Source organism: the organism of the source record quoted next, unplaced genomic scaffold, assembly GCF_019419815.1.
Source record: "Pyrus x bretschneideri cultivar Hongxiangsu unplaced genomic scaffold, Pyrus_bretschneideri_v1 Contig21, whole genome shotgun sequence".
Classification (NCBI taxonomy): domain Eukaryota; kingdom Viridiplantae; phylum Streptophyta; class Magnoliopsida; order Rosales; family Rosaceae; genus Pyrus; species Pyrus x bretschneideri.
The window spans coordinates 4,642,122-4,654,599 of NW_025999513.1; the positions used below are offsets into that span (position 1 = coordinate 4,642,122).

Below are 12,478 nucleotides of genomic sequence, written 5' to 3' on the forward strand. Positions count from 1 at the left end.
TTTACTTGCTTACTTGTTAGAGATGCCTGATTCCTCCAATTTCAAATTTCGATCATATAAAAACCGATTAACTGTTTGAGGGTGAAATTAATTTTCGATGTGGGGTTCCATTTGAACCAAAGTGGACTGAAATTGATCGATCAGTCCATCGTCATCAATCAAACAATCTAAACACAATCACACTCACCTCTACTCCTAATATAATACGTGAAATGATTATATTAACTATACTTTAAATATGAACATGTGATGGTGTTCTAAGTTCCAAGAATCTAGATTCTCTCCGAACCCAAAAAATCTGAGCTTAAGGATCAAATGATCCGAATCGTTGAAATTTGACCATACAACAGTTTTTCCAATCATTTGTGTTCTTACGAGTAATTCGAAGTTTAGCTACAATACTATTGTAGCTAGTCCTTCAAGAAATTTAGTTATAATACTTATATGTATTTAATTTAATCATCATCTCAACGGTCAGATAATGATTGTATTACATACATATATTGACATGAGTTATACTTGACCGTCAAATAATAATTATATTAAATAAAGAAAATAATAATAATAAAAAATTTTAAAACTAAATTTTAAAAAGCAGGAGACCTAATAATAATAAAAAAATTTAAAACTAAATTTTAAAAAGCAGGAGACCCTTTATTTCAGATCATTACAATTTTACAATTTGGAAGCAATCCCATTGGAAAACCATGGCTTCTTATTAACTAAGCACAACAGGCAACCTGTCCATAGACATTACAATAAAAATTTAGAAAAAAAATCTTACTACCTTAAACGCCGTGGGCGAACATCGCCCAGAAGCACACCCGGAAGAACTACACAGTGACAAGATAAAGCGTTTTAGCCGCTTGTCTTAACCTAGTGTTAGAAAGTTGTATACAACGGAGACATATGAACAGAAGATTAAGGGGTTGCGAAATACATTGAAGAGAGAAGGAAAAAAAGAGCCTTAACATCTAAACTTTGTCAAATAAACATCTGCGTATTGATACTGCAAACTCGCCAACCTTGTGAGGATGGATGAGGACTGCACATAACCCTGCACAGATAGCTGTAACAGAAATTACAAAAAGTGCAGGGCGAAATCTCAAGAACATCCCACTAGAGCGAAACCTTAAGATCTCCCTGGAAGTGCAACACTTAGCCACATTAGGCAATTCCTTGATGAAGTTAGCTTTACCAACTGCTTTTTTACTCAACAGCGGAACAGTTTCACTTCTCTCGTTAGAAGTTGAACCCACAGTTACACCCAGCCTACCATCTACAGTTATCTCCGTATCCTGCTTTACATAACAATTTATGTAACAAAACACTATCAGTTTATGAAATAAATAAGCTAACTACGACGAGAGAAAATATCGAGCACAGAAATTTTATACATATAGTCATTGATCGTGCTCAACAAAACAACCATACTCCCAATGAAGACCTCTTACAGGCTAGAAGTTCGAAAACATTTTACAGATAAATTTAATGGTGAACTACTCAAAATAGCTATTATAAGATCATAGACGGCCGAAGTAAAGCTGTAATCTCAAAATTAAAAGGGAGGAAAAAACCCAGGATTGTAAGCCCAACCATAACCTAGCCAAACTGTATAATCAAATATTTCCTTGACTAGTGCAAGGGGCTTGTAGCACCAGATCAGAACAAGTGCTAATTGATAATGAGTCAAGTGTAAAGTGAAAAGCTGACTTATCAGAGGATACAAAATATGAAAACTGAAGCACTCACCTGATAGTGGAATGGAGCAACCGATTTTCCATCATTCTGAAAGCAGGTTTGACTTTGAGAAACAAGATCCTCTTTTTTCACCAACCTTCCAGACTCTCTGACTGAAACCCCAGAGCTTTCGAATTTTTTACAAAGAAGATCACGGGCATATTCCATGTAATTCTGTAATAGCCTCATATCTGCGTCAATGCTGTCATTATTTGCACTGTTTAACTCCATGTTAACCATTAGACTCTTCAGATTTTGTAAAACTTTATCCAATATGGTTGTTGACTTGATAGATATCAAAAAGTTCAATAGATAGTTGAATCTTTGAATCTGTGAAGCAGTCATGATCTGTTGGAAGTTTTCCGACAAGGGTTTTTTTAGTAACCATGCTATATCTAAAATAACGTCAGAAAATGCTGTGTGCCTCATTGAAGATGCTTCACAAGAGTTTGAAAGGGAAACCCTTGAAGAAAAGTGTAATCCTTGCAAAGAGAGAGATTCATCAAATCTCTTCTGAATAGTTTTCATTTCTGCACAAACCTCTTTGTCCCCAATGAGTACCGGTATAAAGTTGGACAAGCCAGATTCATTCTCAATCTGCAACACAGATTCCTTCCATCAATATTAAATCATGTAACAAAAGAAAATCCTGGTAAGTCCAAAACAAGTATCATGCTTTAAGATGCTATTGTAAAGTATGTTTATATCTACATGAGTGTTAAAGTTCTAATTTTATCTACATGAATCTGGTACAGTACAGATACAGCAGATTCTGGTCCAGAGTTATATCTTGTCGCTAATGTTATCAGCAAACCTACATAATTGTGCCAGATACCATACGAGATGCCAGTTTGAAGAGCAAGCACTCTCAGCAATGCACAACCAGCGAAATAAACTAACCACTAAAAATCCCTGGTCAATGAGGCTAAATATGTATCAGAAATATTTACATATGACCAACAACCATATAGATAGACAGAATGTCCCTACTGATAGTTGAACGTGGTGTAAAAGGAAGTGTAAGAAGAGAAAATAAATCAGAATGTTTACCTCAATAAATGCAGGACCAAAACAATCTGATTCAGTCACAGGAACCTGTATCTGGAAGAATTGATGGTCTAAATTACTAGTAGTGTCCCCATCAATCTGACTATGGGAAGATGGAGGAGAATAATCATATTCCAGATACTTCCCGGAGAAGGATACCAGAAACCTGTAACCATAATGATCTTTATTAGGAAGCTTACGTGACAGCAGTTTTGATCTCTGCATGCATGAAACAGCTAACAGAATATTACATACCAAAATGCAAAGCTTTAAACAAATGAGAATTATTTTGTTTGGTATTAAGCTTCAAAAGTAGAAGACTAATCAGTCGATGCCATCAGACAACTAGAAATATTTTCCATATTTGATATACATCTCAAGATCACTATGAGTGTTGAAGTTTAGAAGCAACAGAGAAGACTAGCAATTACATTACTTAATAACAAATAGTGACAAGTCTACATAGAGTGTCCATCAAGTAGATTCCCCTCTCTCCATCAAGTTTATTAACTATTCAAACAAATTACAGTTTATAGGGTGCAGTGTGTGCATAACAAGCTACACGACACAGCCAAAAGGAGTGAATCAAAAGTACAGCACAATAAACTACTAAAAACATGTGGAAAACCCTAATTGAAAGCCCTACCGAAATTTGGGCTGTAATAAATTACTTCCACAGGCAACAAACTCCATGGGCTTGCCAGCCTCGAAAAATGTAGGATGAACGTAATGAAGCCTTGGGGCCCGCACCTCCACTTTTGTTTTTATTATAGATGTCCCGTCTGTGCATATCAAAATAAAAAGAAGCATGTTAGTAGTTCAAACTACTAGTAAGGACCAATTACTTTCCCACCCTAAAACACAATAATCTAATAGAAACATAACACCGATATGAAGCATCAGATTACCTTTTACAAAACGGAAAATCATGTCGTTCAGATAAATCAGCATATTGCCTCTCCCGGATAGCATTTTCTCAGGTACAATAACAAATTCATGTAGATATGATACAGGATCTTCAAGCAACTGAAAAAAAAAAAAAAAAAAAAAAAAAAAAAAAAAAAAAGAGATCAAAACCAAAGTGGTAGAACAAAAATTTATAGAGTGAAGGTAAGAGAAAAGCTGTGACAAACTCAATTTACCTTCATCCACATAAACTTAGGCATTGCAATAAAAATAGTCAAGATAGTACATCCGGGGCGGATATATCCCTCCAACTCAACCGGCATACTAGCCAACCATTCGAATATCTGAAAACACATAAGCCCACTTGTTTATTGCTCCCTGATATTTTCCATTAAAAAACAATTCTCCCTATGTATACTAAACTGTAATGACAATCTTTTAATAGTACTTGGTGCCGAAGTCTTCTAGGAAATTCTGCTGGATTCCAATCATAGAGCTTGAATGATATACGACCTGTTGGACACTACAAGAATGTATCGATTCAGTACGCCTCAAACAAAGCTCCTCATATTACAATCAATGTTAGCCATGCAAAAGCAATGACATTCAGCAAAGACCTACCATAGAAGAGTAGCTTTTGTTGTCGCAATTTGATGGAGAAAGAGAGTTGTTAGAATCATGTTTTCTTGCATCCATTTGGGTTTCACCAGAAGCCATAAATGATACACCGCTGTCACTATGGATATTTTGGGATTCAGGCACTGAACAGAGGATAGGAGTTTGCCCACCTTGAGACTCCAGCAATTCTTCCTTCTCATTTAACTGACTGCTTAACTGTAAACAATCTGTACATTGTACATACAATTAGACGTAGGTTCTTTTTCCAAAGCAATGTTGCAGCTTTAGTACTCTTTTACAAGCTGTTTGCATCAAAACAAACATCAAATACCTTCTGTTGCTCCACCATCAAAATTGGTTTCTTCAGTTTGATTTTCCTTTTGTGATTCCTTTCCACTCGCTCCTTTAGAATCACTAGGTTTCCTTCGCCGTCTATTATTATGACGCTCTAATTTTCTTCGACAGCTCCGCTTACCTTCATCAAAGTCTGACAAGACATGGAACCTGCCAAAGAATGGGCACACATGCAGAAACGAAATTGAAAAAAACCAACTTTAACATAAAACTAGCACATTACAACAATTTTAAAATAATACATGCAGTTCGTCAATAAAACAGAATGGTGACAATTCTACAATATTAGAAGGCATATCTTTTTTTTTTTATAAAGTGATGCTTGTCTTGTTCCTAAGAAAATTTCTCTGATTCCCTTCACCTAAGAACAAGAAATCAACCATGGAAACAGTTCCAAAGACAAATTCAAATGATATCTCAGATAAGAAAAATCATGTGCTTTTCACGACTGAATTGGCATATTAGTACTAATATATCTCAATCTAAGCCTTGAGTAACTAAATTCCTCTACTGTGTTCGCTCAGGAACACAAAGAGACTTCATGCCATTCTAACAGAGGCAGGGCCGAAACTGTTGCCATTGCTTTTAAACAGTCACTACTCCGCATTTTTCGGAGCTAACAAGTCCAAAGAAACCCCTCTTCCCCAACTTAGGTAAAGCCTTCAAATTGATAACAATTCGAAGCCAAAACGACTTTTGCAAGCTGTCCTCATCATTAGCACTTAGAGATTAAGTAAGATTACAATCACAGCTCCCAAATTGAGAAGCTCGAAAACCAATTTATCTGAAAACATCACTCAGTAAAACACTTCCAAACTACTAAAAACGAAACTGCCATAACTGAAACAATACAATCAAGAACCCTAATTTCAGAAATTAACAAAAAAAATAATTAAAAAAAAAAAAAAACTTCAGCTTACTTGCCACATTGCTGACAATAGCGCTTGGTCTCACAGTCGATATCGACAGTGCTAGCATTTGCACAGGCCAGGCACACTCTGTGCCTCCGATGATACCCCTTCAGCTCCTTGATATCGACGCCGCAAGATGGGACCTGACACCGGGCCGTCCCATTAGGGGCCCGACCCGTCTTGACCCGCTTCTTCCCGTGCCCGGCTTCCTCCTCCTCCAGCTCCATCATCTTCGCGTCGATCTCGGGGCACGCACAGGGGATATGACCCGCCAAGAAGTTGGGGCAAGCCAGCCTCGGGTCCCGCTTCCTTATCCGACTCAAATTGGAATTCGGATCCTCCAGCAGGTCCTCCGGGGCCGGGCCGACCTCGTGGTCCGGTTTCTCGGCGGAGCCCCACGAGATCGACAAGTCGTCGTCGACGGTGAAGTCGAAGAGATCTCCCCATTCCCAGACGGTGGAGGTGTCGTCGAAGGGCGGCGGCGGTTGAATTTCCATCGGTGAAATCCTACGTGGTTCGTCTAAACGCTGCCGTTGCGATTGCGTTGGACAGAAAGGGGGCGGGCTTTGCAGCGCTTTTGTGGTCAAAATTACCGAAAATTGGCAGAGGCAGCTCACCTAACGTCTCCTACCTTCCTACCTTAGACGTCAAGATTCCCCATCCACCGGCGCAGAAAAAGGGTAAGACCGCAGTAATTCATTTTTACTGCTTTGTTTTCTTAGAGAGTGAATAATTATCAAATTTTATTTTCAATCATTCTTAAATATAAACTTGATACCGCAACTTTGTGTGTTTTTATTACAACTGATGTCAACGTCATCATAGTTCCGGGTCTTCGGCAGTCCAAAAGCTTGCATCATGAGGCAATTTATTAATAAATATCCCCTTTAACAGCATTTCCACACTTAAAAAGCCCATCCAAACACTGACCGATTCAATCAATTACTCAATATTCATCATTAAACCGAATAGTTAAAGCAATTTGTATTAAAATATTATTAATTTTTTTTATAAAATAATAAAAGATCATTTTACTTTTAATTTCATATGATGATAAAATATCTGTTGAAAGTATTTAAAAATATTGAAATGTAGTGTAAGGTGAAAAAACATGGTTAGATATTTATAAAAATAATTAAAAAAAAAAGGAAGATTTTGATATAAGCGACTCAATTTTGAATTTTCAAAATTCAAACATCCATGCCTTTTAGTGATTTGATTAAACTTTTTTTTGTCATAATTTCGACGCTATATGCACATTATATTGTAACAAATTTCCTACAATCTAGCATTTTGATTACATTCTCCTCCGTTAGAGATAATTGTAAAAAAAAAAAAAAAATGGTTAGATTCAATTTATTTTCACAATAATGCTACAATTTAGCAATAATTATCTGTCACATCCGGGCCCGACACATATCACTTCCTGAGCCCGCTCCACCACCGTAGCACGATATTCTCTGCTTTGGGCTTACCATTCCCTCACAGTTTTGTTTTTGGGAACTCACGAGCAACTTCCCAATGGATCACCCATCATGAGATTGCTCTAGCACCTTTCTCGCTTAAATTCGAAGTTCCTACGGAACCCGAAGCCAGTGAGCTCTCAAAATGCCTCGTGGTAGAGATGGGAATATACATATAAAAACCACTCCCCTGGGCGATGTGGGATTGTTACCCGGGACGAATCACTTCCCGGGCCCGCTCCACCACCGTAGCACTATATTGTCCACTTTGAGCTTACCATTCCCTCACGGTTTTGTTTTTGGGAACTCACAAGCAACTTCCCAGTAGGTCACCCATCATGGGATTGCTCTAGCCCCTTTCTCGTTTAACTTCGAAGTTCCTACGGAACCCGAAGCCAATGAGCTCCCAAAAGACCTCGTGCTAGATAGAGATGGGAATATACATATAAGGATCACTCCCCTGGGCGATGTGGGATGTCACAATCCACCCCCCTTAGGGGCCCGACGTCCTCTTCGGCACACACGCAACCAAGGTTAGGCTCTGATACCAAATTGTCACATCCCCGCCCGGGACGGATCACTTCCCGGGCCCGCTCCACCACCGTAGCACGATATTGTCCGCTTTGGGCTTACCATTCCCTCACGGTTTTGTTTTTGGGAACTCACGAGCAACTTCTCAGTGGATCACCCATCATGGGATTGCTCTAGCCCCCTTCTCGCTTAACTTCGAAGTTCCTACGAAACCCGAAGCCAGTGAGCTCCCAAAAGACCTCGTGCTAGGTAGAGATGGGAATATACATATAAGGATCACTCCCCTGGGCGATGTGGGATGTCACATTATCTACGATATGATTTAAGATATTTTCTTTCCAAAATAGTTTAAAATATTTTTCCCAAAATAAAACGTACCGAAATAAAATTTTCTTTTAGTACGTTAAGAGAAAATAGGATTGAAAAGAATATAAACGTACCAATACACAATGTGTACAAAATTAAACGTACCAAAATTAACAATATGTATTAAATTAAACGTACTAATTAATGATTTTTGTAAATTCAAACGTACCCGCAGATAATATATACGTAATGGATTGTACCAATAATAATTCTTCAACAACTATACTTAAAAAAAAAAAAAAAACCAAAAAATATATAATTTCACAAAAAATTGAAAAAATTACACAGAGTTTTTATGTTGATCACCAACTATTTGAAAAAGAAAAAACCATTTGGAAAAAGAAATAACATTAAATGTTTGCATAACCAAAAAAAAAAAAAATTGTGATCGAAAAAACATATTTGGAAGAGGAGAAAATATAGTTTATTTATTAATATCTCCACCAAATAATGAAAAGTGCATCATGCAGATAAAATGATAAATTCAAAAATTATTTTAATTTTAAAAAATAGAGGTGACTATTGGTTAAAACACTTTAATCAATTTTTAAAAAGGCACATATGTTTAATCTAAATGATATAGAATAACTGTAGGGGATTCTAATTTTCCCAAAAAAAAATATTTGTATTTTTAATTCATTTTTATAATTTTTTATTAATTTTTTAAAGTAGCTGACGTCAAACTTGCATCACATGGTCTAGGGGCTACGTTAGTCGATTTTAGCCTAGGTGAGCAACTAGTGTGACATCCCACATCGCCCAGGGAAGTGATCCTTAAATGTATATTCCCATCCCTACCTAGCACGAGGCCTTTTGGGAGCTCACTGGCTTCGGGTTCCGTAGGAACTCCGAAGTTAAGCGAGAAGAGGGCTAGAGCACTCCCAGGATGGGTGACCCTCTGGGAAGTTGCTCGTGAGTTCCCAAAAACAAAACCGTGAGGGAATGGTAAGCCCAAAGCGGACAATATCGTGCTACGGTGGTGGAACGGGCCCGGGAAGTGGTTCCGCCCCGGGCCGGGATGTGACAATTTGGTATCAGAGCCTAACCCTGGTCGCGTGTGTGCCGACGAGGACGTCGGGCCCCTAAGGGGGGTGGATTGTGACATCCCACACCGCCCAGGGGAGTGATCCTTAAATGTATATTCCCATCCTTACCTAGCACGAGGCCTTTTGGGAGCTCACTGGCTTCGGATTCCGTAGGAACTCCGAAGTTAAGCGAGAAGGAGGCTAGAGCACTCCCAGGATGGGTGACCCTCTGGGAAGTTGCTCGTGAGTTCCCAAAAACAAAACCGTGAGGGAATGGTAAGCCCAAAGCGGACAATATCGTGCTACGGTAGTGGAAGCGGGCCCGGGAAGTGATCCGCCCCGGGTCGGGATGTGACAATTTGGTATCAGAGCCTATCCCTGGCCGGAAATGTGCCGACGAGGACGTCGGGCCCCTAAGGGGGGTGGATTGTGACATCCCACATCGCCCAGGGGACTGATCCTTATATGTATATTCCATCTCTACCTAGCACGAGGCCTTTTGGGAGCTCACTGGCTTTGGGTTCCATAGGAACTCCGAAGTTAAGCGAGAAGGGGGCTAGAGCAATCCCATGATGAGTGACCCACTGGGAAGTTGCTCGTGAGTTCCCAAAAACAAAACCGTGAGGGAATGGTAAGCCCAAAGCGGACAATATCGTGCTACGGTAGTGGAAGCGGGCTCAGGAAGTGATCCGCCCGGGCCGGGATGTGACAATTTGGTATCAGAGCCTAACCCTGGTCGCGTGTGTGCCGACGAGGACGTCGGGCCCCTAAGGGGGGTGGATTGTGACATCCCACACCGCCCAGGGGAGTGATCCTTATATGTATATTCTCATCCTTACCTAGCACGAGGCCTTTTGGGAGCTCACTGGCTTCGGATTCCGTAGGAACTCCGAAGTTAAGCGAGAAGAGGGCTAGAGCACTCCCAGGATGGGTGACCCTCTGGGAAGTTGCTCGTGAGTTCCCAAAAACAAAACCGTGAGGGAATGGTAAGCCCAAAGCGGACAATATCGTGCTACGGTGGTGGAGCGGGCCCGGGAAGTGGTTCCGCCCCGGGCCGGGATGTGACAATTTGGTATCAGAGCCTATCCCTGGCCGGAAATGTGCCGACGAGGACGTCGGGCCCCTAAGGGGGGTGGATTGTGACATCCCACATCGCCCAGGGAAGTGATCCTTAAATGTATATTCCCATCCCTACCTAGCACGAGGCCTTTTGGGAGCTCACTGGCTTCGGGTTCCATAGGAACTCCGAAGTTAAGCGAGAAGAGGGCTAGAGCACTCCCAGGATGGGTGACCCTCTGGGAAGTTGCTCGTGAGTTCCCAAAAACAAAACCGTGAGGGAATGGTAAGCCCAAAGCGGACAATATCGTGCTACGGTGGTGGAACGGGCCCGGGAAGTGGTTCCGCCCCGGGCCGGGATGTGACAACTAGGCTCCTCCTGAGCCCAGTGGATTTGAATGGGATGGAGGAGTTTTGTGGGGAAGGAGGAGATTTAATCCACTATCCCTTTAGGGATTTCACAGGGGTGGAAGTGCTCTAAAAACAATTTTTCACTATGTCAGTAACACGCCCGATACACCAAGTGTAATAATATAATTGATTGGAAATTAGATTATTACGCTTGGTGTGGTGTTTTTAACACACTGAAAGAAATGAGAAAAGAGAATCAGAGAAAGGTTGCCGTTGGCAGAGTCGAGTGGTTGATCGGGGTCAGGGTGGGTTGAGCTTCGATGATGCTGGGTTTTTAAATTCTTAGTTTTAACTTTTGTTAAACTTAACATTGTTTGGTTAGGGTGTTAAGTGATTGGATATGTGTCAAATTATAAGAGGATGGCATTTTTTGGCACAAATATTTGCATAACATATTTGAAGCCCCAAAATACAAAGTAGTGACCTTTTAAACAATTTTCACCATTCGATTTCTTAATATCAATCTTCATCATTTGTTAAGTCCCGGACTATTGTATAAACACTGCATATTTTCTTCTTAACACCTTTTGAAAGTTGTAGTTGAACTATGACGAGTTTGATAATGCCTTTGTTGGAGTCTTAGTTTGCATGTAGAAGTTCCTTGTAAAGAAAGAAAAATAAACAAAATCGTGCATTGGGCCTTGGTAGTTAGGTAAGCCAAATTAAAATTATTGCCAATACACCAAACTGACTTAGTTGAAGAGTGCTCATCATTAAGGAGGGTGTCTTCAATTGAGAATTTGAGAGATTTTAATTCTTTTAATGAAGGGGTTTTATCATAAATGGTCCCTAAAATTGACCCACACCATCAAAATAGTCCATAAAATTGAAAATCTATCAATGTAGTCCTTGAAAATAGGTGTCACAGATCAATGTGATCCTTCATTTACAATTCTGTCAAAAATTTTGTTATGTGTTGATGTGGCGCATCAATGGGTCCCACAAATCTTTTTTTTCTTTTCACAGATGGTCTTTAAAATTGATTCGCACCATCAAGATGGTTCCTGAAATTGACCTACACCATCAAAATGGTCCATAAATTTGAAAATCGATCAATGTAGTTCCTGAAAATAGATGTCTCAACTCAATGTTGTCCTTTCGTCGTAATTATGTCAAAATTTTTGTTATGTGTTGATGTATAACATAAATGGGCCCACAAGTCTAACTAAATAAAAAATAAATTAGAAATATGTCTAATAATTAATCAAAAAAGTTATCAACCCAGAAACTCAATCCTGCAGTCACCTCTGATCCCAACCTATACTCGTCTACCTCCATCTATGGTAGCATTCGTCTTTTTTCTCTAGAAAAAAAAAATCTTAAGACACTCATTTTCATACCATTCATCGAATTTGACCAGGATCGAGAGCACCTTTGGTGACAGCTTGGATTGGTAACGATTTTTGTGACTCTACGGTCAATATTTGGACGATTGAAAACTTTACAACCTTACGAGCTTGTTAGGCGCTCCCTTGGTGATCTTGGTGACGCGGAGAATGGCGAGATTTGCCTTGAAATAATCTCATTGTGCATAGAAGTTTTTTTTACAACTTCTTTAATTAATTGTTAAACTCACATCAACACATAATAGAATTTTGACAAAATTGTAACGGAATGACACATTGATTTGCAACACCAATTTTCAGGGACTACGTTGATTGATTTTCAATTTCAGGGACTATCTTGATTGTGGGTCAATTTCAGGGACCATCTTGATGGTATGTGTCAATTTCAAAAACCATTGTAATAGAAACTCTTATAACAGAAGTTTTGACGAAATTATAACGAAAGAATCACATTAATTTGCGACACCTATTTTTAGGGACTACATTAATCGATTTTCAAATTTTAGGGACCATCTTGGATAGTGTAGGTCAATTTCAGGAACCATTTGTGATATAAACCATTTAATGAATTTAGGGGTATTCAAACTGGATTTTAAGTGATTTTGTAAAATTCAATGTGCATTCAATAAAAAAATTTCCATGGTTTATTAAAATCCTTATAAATTTGGGTGTATTAATTAAGATTTCAAATAAGTTTATAACAT

General features: G+C 39.2%; 1 protein-coding gene across 2 annotated transcripts; it reads right to left on the minus strand.

Annotated features, from left to right (window-relative positions):
- Positions 1–629: 629 nt before the first annotated feature.
- LOC103958532 (squamosa promoter-binding-like protein 7) lies at positions 630–6,315 on the minus strand. Of its 2 annotated transcripts, XM_048584448.1 has the most exons (11): positions 5,586–6,315; positions 4,643–4,815; positions 4,315–4,538; positions 4,142–4,216; positions 3,930–4,037; positions 3,696–3,813; positions 3,434–3,569; positions 2,791–2,953; positions 1,753–2,337; positions 1,132–1,298; positions 630–1,057 (listed from the first exon to the last, which is right to left on the minus strand). In XM_048584448.1, the coding sequence occupies exons 1-11, from the start codon at positions 6,071–6,073 to the stop codon at positions 985–987; spliced, it is 2,310 nt and encodes a 769-aa protein (XP_048440405.1). In that variant the 5' UTR covers positions 6,074–6,315; the 3' UTR covers positions 630–984. The 2 variants fall into 2 exon arrangements, with proteins under 2 accessions (XP_048440405.1, XP_009369075.2); XM_009370800.3 differs by having other exon boundaries at positions 630–1,298.
- Positions 6,316–12,478: the final 6,163 nt, after the last annotated feature.